The sequence below is a fragment of the Salvelinus alpinus genome, chromosome 14 (assembly GCF_045679555.1).
Source record: "Salvelinus alpinus chromosome 14, SLU_Salpinus.1, whole genome shotgun sequence".
Lineage (NCBI taxonomy): Eukaryota > Metazoa > Chordata > Actinopteri > Salmoniformes > Salmonidae > Salvelinus > Salvelinus alpinus.
Window position 1 is genome coordinate 30,086,952 of NC_092099.1, and position 20,063 is coordinate 30,107,014.

The 20,063-nt window shown below is 43.0% G+C and overlaps 1 protein-coding gene across 1 annotated transcript; it reads left to right on the forward strand.

The window, feature by feature from the left end:
* The first annotated feature begins 1,746 nt into the window (after nt 1-1,746).
* LOC139538746 (atypical chemokine receptor 3-like) lies at nt 1,747-15,520 on the forward strand. Its single transcript, XM_071341136.1, has 2 exons — nt 1,747-1,936; nt 14,261-15,520. The coding sequence occupies exon 2, from the start codon at nt 14,304-14,306 to the stop codon at nt 15,438-15,440; it is 1,137 nt and encodes a 378-aa protein (XP_071197237.1). The 5' UTR covers nt 1,747-1,936; nt 14,261-14,303; the 3' UTR covers nt 15,441-15,520.
* Nucleotides 15,521-20,063: the final 4,543 nt, after the last annotated feature.

Sequence of the window (20,063 nt, forward strand, 5' to 3'; positions counted from 1 at the left end):
CAGATGCTGCGTGTGAGCAGGTGTCTATGTCAGCTACGGCCAGTGCCTTCCTGAAGCGACCTGCAGTCTGTGGTCGCGTCTCCAGTCGTTCCTCTCTATTGACGAGAGGATTTCAGTTTCCTGTTTTGGATTGACCATTGATAATATCCAGGAGAATCATTATTTGTTTAATACTGGAATAAAGACTCTGTTACTATTACGTCGCTTTTGGGTCCTCATTCACCAGCATAACAAAATCAGCCAAGACCTCAGAAAACAATTGTAGACCTTCACAAGTCTGGTTTATCCTTGGGAGCAATTTCCAAACGCCTGAAGGTACCACATTCATCTTTACAAACAATAGTATGCAAGTATAAACACCATGGAACCATGCAGCCGTCATACCGCTCAGGAAGTCTGTCTCATAGAGATGAACGTACTTTGGTGTGAAAAGTGAAAATCAATCCCAGAACAACAGCAAAGGACCTTGTGAAGATGCTGGAGGAAACAGGTACAAAAGTATATTTATCCACAGTACAACGAGTCCTATATCGACATAACCTGAAAGGCTGCTCCGCAAGGAAGAACTGCTCCAAAACTGCCATAGAAAAGCCAGACTACGGTTTGCAACTGCACATGGGGACAAAGATCGTACTATTTGGAGAAATGTCCTCTGGTTTGATGAAACAAAAATAGAACTGTTTGGCCATAATGACCATCGTTATGTTTGGAGATAAAAGGGGAACGCTTGCAAGCCGAAGAACACCATCCCAACCGGGAAGCACAGGGGTGGCAAAATCATGTTGTGGGGGTGCTTTGCTGCAGGAGGGACTGGTGCACTTCACAAAATAGATGGCATCGTGACGAAGGAAAATGTGGATATATTGAAGCAACATCTCAAGACATCAGTCAGGAAGTTAAAGCTTGGTCGCAAATGGGTTTTCCAAATGGACAATGACCCCAAGCATACTTCCAAAGTTGTGGCAAAATGGCTTAAGGACAACAAAGTCAAGGTATTGGAGTGGCCATCACAAAGCCCTGACCTCAATTCTATAGAAAATTTGTGGGCAGAACTGAAGAAGCGTGTGCGAGGAAGGAGGCCTACAAACCTGACTCAGTTACACCAGCTCTGTCAGGAGGAATGGGCCAAAATTCACCCAACTTATTGTGGGAAGCTTGTGGAAGGCTACCTGAAACATTTGACCCAAGTTAAACAATTTAAAGGCAATGCTACCAAATAGTAATTGAGTGTATGTAAACTTCTGACCCACTGGGAATGTGATGAAAGAAATAAAAGCTGAAATAAATCATTATTCTGACATTTTACATTCTTAAAATAAAGTGGTGATCCTAACTGACTTAAGACAGGGCATTTTTACTGGGATTAAATGTCAGGAATTGTGAAAAACTGAGTTTAAATATATTTGGCTAAGGTGTATGTAGACTTCCGACTTAAACTGTATGTGCACAATAGTAGCTTATTGATTTCTGTCATAGACCTATCTCAGGTAATGACTGTCTACTAAGTAAATCTTTATTATCATCTCTCTTTGGCAGTCTGCACACAATAGATCCACCTGTTTGCATGAAGCACAAACGTGTTTCGACTATTGGGCAATTGTTTGCGGGACAAAGTGAAAATCAGACGCCTTTGTTTCGGTCTTGGCAGAAACTTCAATGAATGTGTTTTGGGACCTGCCTTGGGAGGCGTATCACTACGCAGTAGGTTAGGCCTATATTAACAAGTGCAGTGGGAGGCACGAGGCCAGGTTCTCTATCGCTGGGAGGAGAGAGACACTGGGTACTCACCCACTCATTCGAATCAGATAGCGGAGAGCTCACAACCACCACCTCTCCCTATCTTGGACAAAGCATAACTGGACATCCCTTCGCCCAGGAGAAGCGGTGCAATTTCATCGAAGAGCTCACGCGTAAAGCATTTTTTTCTCAATTACAAGTAAGACATTGTATTTTACATTCATTTTAGTTTCTAGGTAAACCAGTTGACAGGAGCATCTCCATGACAAGAGGTTGCGGGCCAAACAGCTGCACTCCTAACATTTCGGTTTCGTGGACAGCCGATAGCCAATTTTACGTTTCAGCTAATGGTGCATTGTTGCGTGTTGAGTTTTGGCTAAAACATTATCCTAATGTGACTACTGGCCTCTGATGTCCTCAAGTCGTTCTATCCATAGAAAGGGCCATCGGCTTTCGCAGCGGGGGGCGCGAATTAGTAGAGCCTGTTCAATTAACACCGCCAGGTTACACATGGAGTCCCCTGGCATTTGATAAGGAATGTGGTTTGTTTTCAGGGCAGATTTAAACATGTTTTACGGAATTTAATGTGTTCTCAGATAGGCTACAAGAGCTTCACGTCGGATTATTTCAGTGCTCTCTCGCGCGTAATGGAAATGTACGGATATAAAGAACAACTCGGTTGTGTAACTCTACATAAGTGTGTGTTTCTCACTTATGTACATTCATCCGTTCCCTAGCATATACATATTTTCTTATACAATTTAAATATATTTTAAATATAAGCATTGTGACTCATGGATAATGTAATACCATAGAAAAGTGCAAATGCGCTAGAAAAGTGCAAATAAATGCGCTTGGGTACGACGGTTCCCCATATTCAAATATATAACCAAAACGAAAAAGTTGATCTTCCTCATCTCATATAGGGTTCTGGCAGCTATAGGGACGATTGTGGGCCCTCCCTTGACCCCTCTCCATTGAGTCCTTTTCTTTTGCAAGACAAAAGCCTAAACCAACAGGAGAGAGCGCTTCCAGCAAGAGAGAGCTCCGATCTTTTATTGTCACACCTGCAGCATTCTCTGGTTTTGGATTAACACATGAAAACATTGCTCCCTATTTGTCCAGTATTGGAATGCATGCATCATCTGCCCTGCATGCTGCTTGGCTAATGTGTAACCAGATAGAGAATCACCAGGGATCATAAAATACAGATGTAGGATCTTAATTGGATAACTATTTTGTTGCTGAGAATTTTCCTGCTCGGCAGGAAATGCAAATTTGTAGTGTATTTGAGGTCTAAAAAGGCTTCTAAAGTTTGTAATTTCCACATTGAAATTTCAGACTTGATTTTCCCTAACGAAAAATGTATCAACCCCTACAAAAATGCCAATTAATTATAATCCACATAATAATTCACATTTCCTGTTGCTGCAGGATTATTTTCCTGCTGTAGCAAAGTGGCTCAAATTATGATCCTACATCTATACCGCAGCCCTCACGGTATAATATAATACATTTACATTTTAGTCATTTAGCAGATGCTCTTATCCAGAGCGACTTACAGTTAGTACATTCATCTTAAGCTAGGTGGGACAACCACATTCACAGTCATAGTATACATTTTCCTCAGTAAATCAGCAAAGTCGGAGCTAGTAAGGGGGAACATATAATGCTCATGTTCATACAGGCTCTCATGTTCTATGTTGCAACCAGCTCGGCCTTATTGGGTATTTGGAGTATGGTGAAACTAAAGGTTTATGATCTGAGTATTCCCCAGTTACTTGTAATGAGAGTTTGAGGGGCAGTTAATGAGAGAGAGAGAGAGAGAGAGAGAGAGGGAGATGAGGAGAGAGAGAGACAGACAGAAAGGGGGAGAGGGAGTGCTTATCAGTGCAGTGTTCTGCTGGTGTGTGTGTGTGTGTGTGTGTGTGTGTGTGTGTGTGTGTGTGTGTGTGTGTGTGTGTGTGTGTGTGTGTGTGTGTGTATTATCAGATGGGCTGAGTGTGAAGGGGATAATGGATCAGAGAGATGTGACGTGAGCTGGCACCTCAGGTGTTTCTGTTTACCATATAATAGAGGTGAATTACAGGGACACTTATGTATGAGGGCCTGAGTTAGACTACAGCATCCCTCTAAAACAGAAAAATAAAATTCTACTGTAGTAAAGGGCAAGTGGTTGTGTGCCAGGGGTGAAGGGCCAAATAAAAATGAAAAGAGCAATCAATCGAATAGCTCCTTGATCACTGATAGAATCTGCTGAAACTAGAGGCAGTCATAACACACACACGCCTATGGGCCACTGCTACAGACATGTGCAACAACACATTCAGCCACAGATAGGCCCTCCCTTCTCCACTGTTAACATGGTCTCCTGTGGAATCACAGACAGTTTGGCGTGGGCCATGCGGTCACACATTCTCACTGAGCTCACACGCACAGCTGCTTAAGAGGTCACGTTTCAATGCACTTTAACCTGCTGTATTGCCCAGTGGTCGCCGACCTGTCTTTGACCGTGGCTGGACCGTTTCTAAAGTAGTTAAACCTCTCGATAACCCCGCTCTGATGTCTCACAGTCTGTGGACATGCATGTCAATCATAAGGAACAGAAGGATTAAATCACTGATGGCTCATGTCTGACCTCTGACCTCTCACCTTTAACCCCTCACCTCTCACTCGTCATGTTGTGTTTGTCATGGGAAGAGAGACATCAAGCTAGAGTGTAAAATGACCAATCAGACATACTGTACAGAGAGGTCAGAGGTTGTGTTGTGACCCTGGTATACATAAAACAGAGAGCAGTGTGTGTACATGATGTGCATGCATGAGTGTGTAGGATCCCTTTGCGTGTGTTTGTATACTGTATATGATTAGCCTCAGATGCTTTCAGATGATGTTGTGGTTATAACAAATCTGTCTTCTCTCTCCTTCCCTCACTTTATTTCTGGAGGAGCAGTGGCACACGGGAAAATGTTTTCTTGCAAGCACATCAATGGAAAACATTATTTAAAGCAACATCAGGTTTACCATTCCGACTGACGCTGGATCTCTGAACATTTTGGAAATGCACAATGTTTGGGTCCCAGATCCTATTGCCTCACATTTAATCTGTTTTGGGACAAATGTAAACATACTGTAGCTGGTGCTGCCCTCTGACTGGACATAAAAAGATACAGAGTTTTCAGTCATTCCTCAATCATCCCAAAACAACAGTCTTTATGAACTCATAAAGCAGTTTTTTAAGAGTTAACTACATTTAGATTATTTGGGATCAGGTGGCATATCATTAAAAGCTGTGTTTTTTTTGTACATTTCATTTGGATGCTTATTGGATCTCATAACATACCATAGAATACAGTGCTTTCTGTAGAAGTAAATACCATAGAATGCAGGGCTTTCTGTAGAAGTAAATACCATAGAATGCAATGCTCTGTGTAGCACTTAATACCATAGAATGCAGTGCTCTGCGTATAACTTAATACCATAGAATGCAGTGCTCTGTGTAGAAGTTAATTGATTTTCTGATCTTACTCTGCCTCAGAAATAGACTGATTGGTTGAGGTCTCATTAATGAAAAGCCAAGGGAACTCAGGGCAGCACTCACTAAATATAATTCAAACATTTACTGTGACATGTTGTATGTATGTTGATGCCTGGTTCCAAACAGACAGATTGAGAGACATCCCAGCTAGCACATTTAGTTTCCTTTGAATTTGTGGGAACACAAGATTTTGGTTTCCCATTGGTTCTGGGAACGAAACCATACGTTTCCTGACCGGTAAAACATAACGTTTTTTAAACGGAAGAGAAAATGTAGCCTTTTCTGGGAACATGCATTTTAAAGTTGCAGTGAGATTCTGAGAACATTTTACTATGGCTCCCTGAAGTTTTTCCTGGGTGGTTTTATTAACTTTCGGATAACGGAAATGATAGGTTATTTGAAGGTTATTAAATAACATTCTCTAAATGTTATGAAAGTTTTGAATTAAATGTTAAGGTTATTTGGAGGTTTTTGAATAACTCACTTTTTTTCTTGTGGAACGTCGTCAGCGAGATTCAAACCTATGATCTCAAATCAAATGTTATTGGTCACATACACATATTTAGCAGATATTATTGCGGGGGTAGCGAAATGCTTGTGTTCCTAACTCCAGCAGCGCAGTAGTATCTAACAATTCACAACAATACAGACAAATCTAAAAGTAAAATAATGGAATTAAGAAATATATAAATATTAGGACGAGCAATGTCGGAGTGGCATTGACTAAAATACAGTAGAATCAAATACAGTATACACATATGAAATGAGTAAAGCAGTATGTAAACATTATTAAAGTGATTAATGTTCCTTATTAAAGTGACCAGTGATTATATCTTCTGTTCTTTATCCATGAAATTAGTCCACTGCGCCACCAGGATGGAGCTAGCATGCCATGTTTTTTTTAACTCTTACGAAGCTGGTCATTTTAGTCTATTCAAACAGACCCCATTTCAAAAGAAACAAGCACTCATTAAGATCAGGTGTGGTCAATTAGCGGGCACGGCCAGGATAGAGGGAGTTTTGTTGATGCTGAGAAGGGAATATATATGTTTTTAAATAACATTCTTTGAATGTTACTAATGTTTTCTTGTGGCTTTTTTGGAAAGTTTTCTTAATATTCTGAGAACATGACTTGACCGTGAGGAAACCTGCGGAAAACATTTTGCTGAAGTGCTGAAAATCCCACAGAAGAACGTTGTTTCTTAACGTTCTCTGAATGTTCTGAGAACTTGACTTTAATTTGAACCATGAGGAAACCGGTAGAAAACATTCCCACAGAGAATGTTGTTTTTTATCGTTATTGGAACAATTTGAGAGCATTAATTTAAATAGAACCACGAGGAAGCCTGTAGGGAACGTTATGCTGAAGTACGGAAATTCCAACCTAAGAAACACATAGTTCTCAGAATGTTATGTGCTCCCTGGGTATCAATCCTGCACCGTTCCCAGAATGTTGTGGGAAGGTCGTATGCAAAAAAAAATGATAGGACAACCACGCTCTAAGAAACATACGGTTCCCGGTAACTTCCGGCGCCGAAAAGAGATGGCCGCCTCGCTTCGCGTTCCTTGGAAAATATGCAGTATTTTGTTCTTTTATGTGTTATTTCTTACATCGGTACCCCAGGTAATCTTAGGTTTCATTACATACAGTCGGGAGGAACTACTGAATATACGATTAACGTCAACTCATCATCGTTCCTACCAGGAATATGACTTTCCCGAAACGGATCCAGTGTTTTGCCTTCCACCCAATACAATGGATCTGATCCCAGCCGGCGACCCTGTGCGACGCCGAAAAAGGGGCAAACGAGGCGGTCTCGTGGTCAGGCTTCGGAGACGGGCACATCGCGCTCCACTCCCTAGCATACTACTCGCCAATGTCCAGTCTCTTGACAATAAGGTTGATGAAATCCGAGCACGGGTAGCATTCCAGAGAGACATCAGGGATTGCAACGTGCTCTGCTTCACGGAAACATGGCTAACTCAAGGGACGCTAACGGAGTCGGTGCAGCCAGCTGGTTTCTTCATGCATCGCGCCGACAGAAACAAACATCTTTCCGTAAGAAGAGGGGCGGGGGGGTATGCCTTATGATTAACGAGAAGTGGTGTGATCATCATAACAACACACAGGAACTCAAGTCATTCTGTTCACCTGATCTAGAACTCCTCACAATCAAATGTCGACCGCATTATCTACCAAGGGAATTCTCTTCAATCATAATCACAGCCGTATATATTCCCCCCCAAGCAGACACATCGATGGCCCTGAACGAACTTTATCTGACTCTTTGTAAACTGGAAACCACACACCCTGAGGCTGCATTCATCGTAGCTGGGGATTTTAACAAGGCTAATCTAAAAACAAAACTCCCTAAATTCTATCAGCATATCGATTGTGCTACCAGGGCTGGAAAAACCCTAGATCATTGTTATACTAATTTCCGCGACGCATATAAGGCCCTCCCCCGCCCCCCTTTCGGAAAAGCTGACCACGACTCCATTTTGTTGATTCCAGCCTACAAACAGAAACTCAAACAACAAGCTCCCGCGCTCAGGTCTGTTCAACGCTGGTCCGACCAATCTGAATCCACGCTTCAAGACTGCTTCGATCACGCGGATTGGAATATGTTCCGCATCGCGTCCAACAACAATATTGACGAATATGCTGATTCGGTGAGCGAGTTCATTAGGAAGTGCATTGACGATGTCGTACCCACAGCAACGATTAAAACATTCCCAAACCAGAAACCGTGGATTGACGGCAGCATTCGCGTGAAACTGAAAGCGCGAACCACTGCTTTTAACCAGGGCAAGGTGACCGGAAGCATGACCGAATACAAACAGTGTAGCTATTCTCTCCGCAAGGCAATCAAACAGGCTAAGTCCCAGTACAGAGACAAAATCGAGTCGCAATTCAACAGCTCAGACACAAGAGGTATGTGGCAGGGTCTACAGTCAATCACGGATTACAAAAAGAAAACCAGCCCCGTCGCGGACCAGGATGTCTTGCTCCCAGACAGGCTAAACAACTTTTTTGCCCGCTTTGAGGACAATACAGTGCCACTGACACGGCCCCCTACCAAAACCTGCGGGCTCTCCTTCACTGCAGCCGAGGTGAGTAAAACATTTAAACGTGTTAACCCTCGCAAGGCTGCAGGCCCAGACGGCATTCCCAGCCGCGTCCTCAGAGCATGCGCAGACCAGCTGGCTGGTGTGTTTACGGACATATTCAATCAATCCTTATCCCAGTCTGCTGTTCCCACATGCTTCAAGAGGGCCACCATTGTTCCTGTTCCCAAGAAAGCTAAGGTAACTGAGCTAAACGACTACCGCCCCGTAGCACTCACTTCCGTCATCATGAAGTGCTTTGAGAGACTAGTCAAGGACCATATCACCTCCACCCTACCGGACACCCTAGACCCACTCCAATTTGCTTACCGACCCAATAGGTCCACAGACGACGCAATCGCAACCACACTGCACACTGCCCTAACCCATCTGGACAAGAGGAATACCCATGTGAGAATGCTGTTCATCGATTACAGCTCAGCATTCAACACCATAGTACCCTCCAAACTCATCATCAAGCTCGAGACCCTGGGTCTCGACCCCGCCCTGTGCAACTGGGTCCTGGACTTCCTGACGGGCCGCCCCCAGGTGGTGAGGGTAGGTAACAACATCTCCACCCCGCTGATCCTCAACACTGGGGCCCCACAAGGGTGCGTTCTGAGCCCTCTCCTGTACTCCCTGTTCACCCACGACTGCGTGGCCATGCACGCCTCCAACTCAATCATCAAGTTTGCGGATGACACTACAGTGGTAGGCTTGATTACCAACAACGACGAGACGGCCTACAGGGAGGAGGTGAGGGCCCTCGGAGTGTGGTGTCAGGAAAATAACCTCACACTCAACGTCAACAAAACAAAGGAGATGATTGTGGACTTCAGGAAACAGCAGAGGGAGCACCCCCCTATCCACATCGACGGGTCAGTAGTGGAGAAGGTGGAAAGTTTTAAGTTCCTCGGTGTACACATCACGGACAAACTGAATTGGTCCACCCACACAGACAGCGTTGTGAAGAAGGCGCAGCAGCGCCTCTTCAACCTCAGGAGGCTGAAGAAATTCGGCTTGTCACCAAAAGCACTCACAAACTTCTACAGATGCACAATCGAGAGCATCCTGTCGGGCTGTATCACCGCCTGGTACGGCAACTGCTCCGCCCACAACCGTAAGGCTCTCCAGAGGGTAGTGAGGTCTGCAGAACGCATCACCGGGGGCAAACTACCTGCCCTCCAGGACACCTACACCACCCGATGTCACAGGAAGGCCATAAAGATCATCAAGGACAACAACCACCCAAGCCACTGCCTGTTCACCCCGCTATCATCCAGAAGGCGAGGTCAGTACAGGTGCATCAAAGCAGGGACCGAGAGACTGAAAAACAGCTTCTATCTCAAGGCCATCAGACTGTTAAACAGCCACCACTAACATTTAGCGGCCGCTGCCAACATACTGACTCAACTCCAGCCACTTTAAAAATGGGAATTGATGGAAATTATGTAAAAATGTACCACTAGCCACTTTAAACAATGCCACTTAATATAATGTTTACATACCCTACATTACCCATCTCATATGTATATACTGTACTCTATATCATCTACTGCATCTTGCCATCTTTATGTAATACATGTACCACTAGCCACTTTAAACTATGCCACTTTATGTTTACATACCCTACAGTACTCATCTCATATGTATATACCGTACTCTATACCATCTACTGCATCTGCCATGCCGTTCTGTACCATCACTCATTCATATATCTTTATGTACATATTCTTTATCCCTTTACACTTGTGTGTGTGTGTAAGGTAGTAGTTGTGGAATTGTTAGGTTAGATTACTTGTTGGTTATTACTGCATTGTCGGAACTAGAAGCACAAGCATTTCGCTACACTCGCATTAACATCTGCTAACCATGTGTATGTGACTAATAAAATTTGATTTGATTTGATTTGATGTGCTAACTGGGATGTACAGTGCCTTCAGAAACTATTCACACCCCAATTCACCCAACTTTAATTTAAAGTGTTACAACTTTAATTTAAAATTGATTAAATTAAGTTTTTGTGGGACAGGCCTACACACAATACCCCATAATATCAAAGTTATTTTTTTACAAATTAATCAAAAATGTCTTGAGTCAATAAGTATTCAACCCCTATGTTGTGGCAAGCCTAAATAAGTTCAGGAGTAAACATGAGCTTAACACGCCACGTAATAAGTTGCATGGACTCACTCTGTTTTTAATAATACGATTAATAACACGATTTTTGAATGACTGTCTATCTCTGCTCTGTATCCCACACATACAATTATCTGTAAGGTCCCTCAATTGAGCAGTTTATTTCAAGCACTGATTCAACCACAAAGACCAGGGAGGTTTTCCAATGCCTTGCAAAGAAGGACACCTATGGGTAAAAAACAAAAAGCAGACATTGAATATCACTTTGAGCATGGTGAAGTTATTAATTACACTTTGGATGGTGTATCAATACTCGCAGTCGCTACAAAGATACAGGTGTCCTTCCTAACTCAGTTGTGGGAGAGGAAGGAAACCACTCAGGGATTTCACCATGAGGTCAATGGTGACTTTTTAAAACAGTTAGAGTCTAATGGCTGTGATAGGTGAAAACTGAGAATGGATCAACAACATTGTAGTTACTCAACAATACTAACCTAAATAACAGAATGGAAACATTTTTGTTGTTTGCAAGAATGCACAAATAGTAAAACTGAAAAACATGTGGTAAATAAGTGTACCTTATGTCCTGATAACAAAGTGTTATGTTTGGGGCAAATCCAACACAACACATCACTGAGTATCACTTTTCATATTTTCAAGCATGCTGGTAGCTGCATCACGTTATGGGTATGCTTGTCATCGGCAAAGACAAGGTTTCTTTTGGGGCGGACGGGATAAAAAGAAACGGAATAGAGCTAAGCACAGGCAAGATCCGAGAGGAAAACCTTGTTCAGTCGGCTTTTCAACAGACACTGGAGACAAATTCACCTTTCAGCAGGACAATAACCTAAAACACAAGGACAAATATACTGTATACTGGAGTGCTTACCAAGACGTCATTGAATGTTCCTGAGTGGCCTAGTTCCAGTTTTGTCTTAAATCGGCTTGCAAATCTATGGTAAGACTTGAAAATGGCTGTCTAGCAATAATCAACAACCAACTTGACAGAGCTTGAAGAATTTTTTAAAGAATAATGTGCAACTATTCTACAATCCAGGTGTTCAAAGCACTTAGAGACTTACCCAGAAAGACTCACATTTGTAATAGCTGCCAAAGGTGATTCTAACATGTATTGCCTCTGTGGTGTGAATACTTACAGTACGAGTCAAAAGTTTGGACACACCTACACATTCAAGGGTTTTTCTTTATTTTTACTATTTTCTACATGGTAGAATAATAGTGTAGACATCAAAACTGTGAAATGACACATATGGAATCATGTAGTAACCAAAAAAGTGTTAAACAAATCAAAATATATTTTATATTTGAGATTCTTCAAAGTAGCCACCCTTTACCTTGATGACAGTTTTGCACACTCTTGGCACACTCTTGGCATTCTCTCAAGCAGCTTCAACTTGAAGGCTTTCCAACAGTCCAACAGTTCCCACATATACTGAGCACTTGTTGGCTGCTTTTCCTTCACTCTGCAGTACGACTCATCACAGACCATCTCAATTTGGTTGAGGTCAGGTGATTGTGGAGGCCAGGTCATCTGATCCAGCATTCGATCACTCTCCTTCTTGGTCAAATAGCCCTTACACAGCCTGGAGGTGTGTTGGGTCATTGTCCTGTTGAAAAACAAATGATAGTCCCACTAAGCGCAAATCAGATGGGATGGCGTATTGCTACAGAATGCTGTAGTAGCCATGCTGGTTAAGTGTTCCTTGAATTCTAAATAAATCACAGTGTCACCAGCAAAGCACCCCCACACCATCACACCTCCTCCATGCTTCATGGTGGGAACCACACATGCAGAGATCATCCGTTCACCTACTCTGCGTCTCACAAAGACACGGCGGTTGAAACCAAAAATCTCAAAAGGACAGATTGCTCATGTTTCTTGGCTCAAGCAGGTCTCTTTTTCTTATTGGTGTCCTTTAGCAGCGGTATCTTTGCAGCAATTCGACCATGAAGGCCTGATTCCCGCAGTCTCATCTGAACAGTTGATGTTGAGATGTCTGTTACTTGAACTCTGTGAAGCATTTATTTGGGCTGAAATTTCTGAGGCTGGTAACTCTAATAAACTTATCCTCTGCAGCAGAGGTAACTGTTGCGGTCGTCATGAGAGCCAGTTTCACCATAGCGCTTGATGGTTTTGCGACTGCACTTGAAGAAACTTTCTAAGTTCTTGAAATGTCCTGCATTAACTGACCTTCATTACTTAAAGTAATGATGGACTGTTATTTCTCTTTGCTTATTTGAGCTGTTCTTGCCATAATATGGACTTTGTCTTTTACCAAATAGGGCTTTCTTCTGTATACCAACCCTACCTTGTCACAAAACAACTGATTGGCTCAAAGAAATTCCACAAATTAACCTTTAACAAGGCACACCTGTTAATTGAAATGCATTCCAGGTGAATACCTCATGAAGCTGGTTGAGAGAATGCCAAGAGTGTACAAAGCTGTCATCAAGGCAAATTGTTTAACACTTTTTTGGTTACTCCATATGTGTTGCTCCATGATGAAACTGGCTCTCATGAGGACCGCCACAGGAAAGGAAGACCCAGAGTTACCTCTGCTGCAGAGGATACATTTTTTTTTTTAAGTTACCAGCCTCCGAAAGAGCAGACCAAATAGAGTTCAGGTATTAGACACATCTCAACATCAACTGTTCAGAGGAGACTACGTGAATCAGGCCTTCGTGGTCGAATTGCTGCAAAGAAACAACTACTAAAGGACACCAATAAGAAGAGACTTGCTTGGGCCAAGAAACACGAGAAATGGACATTAGACCGGTGGAAATCTTTCATTTGGTCTGATGAGCCCATTTTGTGCGACGCCGCGTAAGTTGGCGGATGATCTCCGCATGTGTGGTTCCCACCATGAAGCATGGAGGAGGAGGTGTGATAGTGTGGAGTTGCTTTGCTGGTGACACTGTGATTTATTTAGATTCTGCAACAATACGCCATCCCATTTGGTTGGCGCTTAGTGGGACTATCATTTGCTTTTCAACAGGACAATGACCCAACACACCTCCAGGATGTGTAAGGGCTATTTGACCAAGAAGGAGAGTGATGGAGTGCTGCATCAGATGACCTGGCCTCCACAATCACTCAACCTCAACCCAATTGAGATGGTTTGGGATGAGTTGGACTGCAGAGTGAAGAAAAAGCAGCCAAAAGGTGCTCAGCATATGTGGGAACTCCTTCAAGACTGTTGGAAAAGCATTCCAGGTGAATCTGGTTGAGAGAATGCTAAGAATGTGCAAAGCTGTCATCAGGGCAAAGAGTGGCTACTTTGAAGAATTTCAAATATATAATATATTTTTATTTGTTTAACACTTCTTTGGTTACTACATGATTCCATATGTGTTATTTCATAGTTTTGATTTCTTCACTATTATTCTACAACGTAGAAAAAACCCTTGAATGAGTAAGTGTGTCAACGACTGCTCTCTATTTTAAATGAGATATTTCTGTATGTTATTTTCAATGCATTTGCAAATATTTCTAAAAACATGTTTTTGCTTTTTCATTTTGGGGTTTTGTGTGTGTGTGTGGATGGGTGAAAGAAAAAAATCTATTTAATCCATTTTGAATTCAGGCTGTAACACAACAAAATGTGGAACAAGTCAAGGGGTATGAATACTTTCTGAAGGCACTTTATGTTGATGTTTAGTTCCAAACAGACAAAGTGATATCAGGAATGATGGGCTGCTGCCTTCTTGTCTCTACAGATCCCAGGTCCGTGAGGTGTGTGCAATCGCTCCCAGCAGAAGGATGAGCAGCTTTGATTTGGTTGAGCTGCTGGACACTTGGGAGGACCTGAACCTCACAGGCCTCCTGGAGAACGGGACGCGTGTGGAGATGGTCGGGTGTCCAACAGCGTTCGACCGCAGCGCCCTGCTCCACTCCATGTGCATCCTTTACATCTTCATCTTCGTGGTCGGTTTGGCCGCCAACGGCCTCGTCCTCTGGGTCAATGTCCGCTCCCAGCGCACCACCTCCAGCTCCTCCCCTCGCCATGAGACCCACCTCTACATCGCCCACCTGGCGGCGGCTGACCTGTGCGTGTGCGTCACGCTGCCCGTGTGGGTGAGTTCCCTGGCGCAGCATGGCCACTGGCCCTTCGGCGAGGTGGCGTGTAAGCTCACCCACCTGCTCTTCTCTGTTAACCTCTTCAGCTCCATCTTCTTTCTGGCCTGTATGAGTGTCGACCGCTACCTGAGCGTGACACGGCCCGCCGACAGTGAGGATGGGGGCCGACGCCGGAAGCTGATTCGCCGCAGCGTGTGCGTAGGGGTGTGGCTCCTGGCTCTGGTGGCCTCCCTGCCCGATACCTACTTCCTCAAGGCGGTGAGGTCATCACACGGGGAGGTAGTGCTGTGCAGGCCGGTGTACCCAGAGGAACACTCCAGGGAGTGGATGGTGGGAGTTCAGCTGAGCTTCATCCTGCTTGGTTTCGTCCTACCCTTCCCTGTCATCGCTCTGGCCTATGCCCTCCTGGCCCAAGCCCTCTCCTCCACCTCCTGTTCCTCCTCGGCGATGGAGCAGGAGCGTCGTGTGAGTCGCAGGGTGATCCTGGCCTATACCGTGGTATTCCTGGGCTGCTGGGGGCCCTACCACGGAGTGCTCCTGGCCGATGCCCTCTCCCTGCTGGGCCTGGTTCCTCTGAGCTGTGGGCTGGAGAACGCCCTCTACGTGGCCCTGCACCTCACCCAGTGTCTGTCCCTGCTCCACTGCTGCTTCAACCCCATCCTATACAACTTCATCAACAGGAACTATCGCTATGACCTGATGAAGGCCTTTATCTTTAAGTACTCAACACGTACAGGCCTGACCAGGCTCATAGAGCAGCCCCACATCTCTGAGACAGAGTACTCTGCAGTCGCCGTGGAGAACCCACCACAGATCTGAGTCTGAACTCTAGAGCACACCCTGGAACTTCAAAACACACCACAGAACTCTAGAACATAGTCTGTCTACCTGACCCAAAATGATTGAAAATACCTAAAATGCAGTAACCCATGATAACCTATATAGGCTAAATTTGGGCCCTCACAAAGAACAAAATGAAATATGTGTCTTAATAACTAGAGCATAACAAATAACCTTGCCCAAAGCCTAGGCTGTACAGAAACTTCATCACTGCCACAAGTATGTGTGCCCTCATCTGAAGCAAACCAAACATTATTTATAATCCAGCATTCCCCTCACAGAAGCTACCTGTGTATTTCTCCTGCTACCGTGCGTTCCTAATAAGGATGGTGTGAGGGACTGCAGTTGCAGGCCATTATCAACTCAAACTAATGATGTCTGGAGAAAAGCACTTATATTGAGTGGAAGAGTAGGTTCTCTGTCTGACAAACAGACTGTTTTAAAGTGCTTCTGAAGTAGTGCCATTGTAGTCATGGCGACACAGACACTCTCTCTCAATCTCTCTCTCTACTTCAAGACATACCAATCCCCGTTTGTCTGTCTGAAGAGTCCTATATAACTGCTAGAGGTGTGTGTATGTGCGTTAGTGCGTGTGTGTGTGTGCTTGTGTGACACCTCAAAATCCACTTTGTAAATAGTTAGAAGGGCATTGAAATACATATTATAATTGTTAGATTGTTATTATTCAACTTTCTATATACTGTATTTTTGTACATATTATAAAATACTTTCAAATTTGGCATTGTTTATGTACAGATGTAGGATCTTAATCACCACATATTAATTTACATAGATTTACTGAAAACCCCTAACACATGGTTATATGAGACCCACCGCCTCGATTCGGTCTTATGTAACAACATTTTAAATTGTGTTTTTTTACATTGGATAAAATGGTATATCATACACTGCAGTTGAGAAAAAATGGGGAAGTAATTCTGCTTTGAAAGTTGATAAACTTGTAACCCCACTTTTGAGAAAATGGCCCTTGAATGCTTTGGTACACCTATTGGAGAGCTCTTCTTTGTCTACTCATATTCAGAATCGTTCACACCCTCTTAAGCCTTAGCTCTACACATCTCTTTAAGGATTCACATGTGAGGCCATGTGCTAAACAGAGTAAGGTAGTGTAGTAAACAACCAAAGATTTCAAGACTAAAAGTGGTTTAAGTAGTAGCCTAAAAGAAAGAAAAACTCCAGGTAAAAATACACTTTATCTAGTCCTTGGCCTATATCCTAACCTGACTTTGAAAGTGTCCAGATAAAATATAATTATCATTATAAGTTGATGATTACCCAGACATTTGTCTAAATTGAAGGGTCATGTGAAATAAATGCTATAACCCCCCCCCCCCCCCCCCAGACACGCCTAACTAAGTGGATGGGTCACTACTGTCTGTTCATGAAATACAATAGTTGTACGAAATCACCCCCAGACACACCTGGCTAACTTGATCGGTCATGATATAATTCTCTTGCGAAGTGAGAATGCTAGTTAATTAGCTAAACAATAAACCATAATCCCACCCATAGCTACAGTACAAACGGATTGTCATAGCAAGCCACCATAGATGAAATGCATGGATGAACGCTTCACGGCAGCGTGTCTTTCCGTTTGGTTTGTAGTTAACTACAGCTTATTTAGCCCGTTGTTGTGTCAAGTCACTCCAGTTCACACTGACCGTGTGCAGAAAGTAGTCCATCACAACTTTTTTCCACAGATCTTAGTCGATAGCCCCTGATAAATTTGGGGCAGCAATGTTGTTGAGAGCAGTAGCAACACTTTCATGTTATAGACAGAAGCATTCTACATGGCAGACCAATCCCAACTCATTTCTCAGCAAGTCCAGCCCATCCATTATCTCAGTTAATCATCGCTAGCGGGAAGGTTCCTGTCTTCTTCCGTGGCTAAAACAACTAGGCTCGTAATTTAACCATTTTATTTGTATTTACAGATGGCATACACATTTGTTATTAAGGCACATGAAAGTTCACACAAAAAACGCATTTTGATAAAAATAAAAATTCAAATGCCTCTTATGTGAAGTAGTGATGTATGACATACGCCTAGCTTCTTGAAATGGGTCATATACTGTATGAACAGTATTGCACTCTACATGTCCAGCTAATAGCCTAACCACCGACCAAGCACTATGGACTAAACAATCAAATCCTGTTGCTGCGGGATAATTCTGCTATGACAAACTGGTCAATTTAAGATCCTACATCTGTAGTTTTGTTTATCGTAATTCATATGTTGTGGATTCAGAGGTTCACATCAGTAATTTCTATGTGTTCATGAAGCTGCCTCATTGTAAATGAGAGTCACTGACTCTGTGACACGAGTCCTGCTATTATAGTGAAAACAGTTTGACTCACACATAGTTCCATACCAAATGATGATGGATAAAAACATTGAGTTATACAATGCTATTTCTGTCTGTCTGTGGTAACAAACATATTTTGTTTGATCCGTTGCCATGGAGTCATAGTGTCATCTGATTGGATACATATGTATCCTGTTACATTGTGAGAATTCCAATCCTAGCAGTCATTATTAAAAGAGAAAGCAAAGGACACCAACATGTGTTTACAAGAAGAGGCATTCCATTGATGTTTTGTGTTTACTGTATGTTATGGATTTTGTTACTTACCTAAAATGAATCTCGTGTCTGAAGTTCTTTTGCTTTGTGTTATTACTTTAATCAGAGCCTTTTAATTATAGTAACAAGTAGTGAAACAACCTGGGTTTACTGCACCACTGGACACCTTTTAGTATGGCAGCTCTGACTGGAGTGCATTAGCATGGCCACAGTCAACCAGACACATTTTCAACTGTAAACTTTATGTGGCCAATAAATGGACTAAGTCATTTATAACGTTTAATTATATCCTGTATCCTAGCCGTAACGGTTCAGTTATGAAGCAAGGCTGCAACATACACAGTGCTTTTACAATGCTTATCATGACACGTAGGACACATGCTTTACAATTAAAGTCACCAATGCAGAACAATGTATGTTTAATTCAGACATTAAATGAGAAAGAATTCAGGAATAGAGATGTAGACCCAGTTGATTGGCAGACAAATCAGGTTAATATATCCAGATATGTGCTCACTCAGTCAGGGGGACAGGCAGACACATACGCATATATAAACACGGGCTTTACACAGTGTTTAACATGGGCACGGTTCTCTGCACCTCATGAAATGTCATAGTCTTTCTTACCAGACTGAGCAATGGGGAAATGATGATGACAGTCATAACATTTACTCTGGCTCTAGAGTCTAGATGGAGTGATACCTCTATGGTTTAAATAGTACATCAGCATTAGTTCAGAACAGACAAGAGTCTCCATGTGGTTCTACAGCATGTGTTCAGACTTTCATTTAGTTCTCAGAGTGGTTCTGATACACACTGATTGGCCTGAACTGCAGTAACACACAGTAAGACACACACTCCTGCTGCTTCATGACTGACTGAAGAGCATGTGTTTTCCTTGGCTCGCACTGTAGTGTGAAGTGTTTTCGCTTCCCTTTACAATTTGCTTCCCTTTATGATTCACTTTTGATTTTCTAACGTGTGCAGTATGATGTGTATAGTGCTTACAAAGAACGAGTCAAACAGTATTATTCCAGACCCAGCTATTTAGCCATCCAAACTATCTGTCAAGTGTCTTGTCAGAGCCGTTTATTTTAGAGACAAGGCTCTTTCTTATTAGCAGGCCTCTGTTCTCACCATTATGAAAGCCCACTTTAAATCTTGGTGAAATACTCCTCCGTTCACATGGCTCGCCAACAGATCGGAAGGATATGCAGCACAGCCACTGTAAATAAAGCACAGCACGGAGGCTGAGTACAGTAGAAGTGCAGCATATGGTTTGTATATGTTGAATCATCTGTTGTTTGACTTGATGCAAGCCATTCTCTGTGAGTGGGTATGATTTACAGTACAGCCCATTCTGGGTTATCACTAGGTTTTGATTTAATATGGACAGATAACGGCCCAGATAAGATATTGATGGAGGGCGGGTTGCTTTACATTGCTATGGAGCTATAGATCTCATGGTCCATGCCCTGCTCATGCCCTGCATACTATAGAGAGAACATTAACACTGGAAAGGATGAAAGGGGGAGGAAGAGGAGAGGTACAGGGTAATTTAGCAGGAATTTAGGGAGGGAAATATAAGCTTACTCATACAGTACACGTGCACACACACATACACACTAATGTGCATGCACACACGCACACATGTGCACACACAGCACTATAGGTCTACATTACTTCTGGCCGAGATGCAAGCGCTTACTTTAGACTAGATTTAATTCTCAATCAAGCCCGTATTTGCTTCAGTGGGCCTGAGATCAATTCCATATGAGAATGTATGGCTGTGGAAGGTCTTGAATTATTAATGAAGTTGAAGAGTACAGCTGTGTGTGCTCCTAGGGGAGTTTCTGGAGTGAATTTGAGGAGAAGTCAGAGCAGAGAGACTATTTTGATAGAGGATAGGGATAGTCTATCCCCCCAGGACACCTCACTCATCTAGGAGAGAAGAGTATGACCAGTCATACTGGCAGGCAGATGTTAGACAGATGTTCTG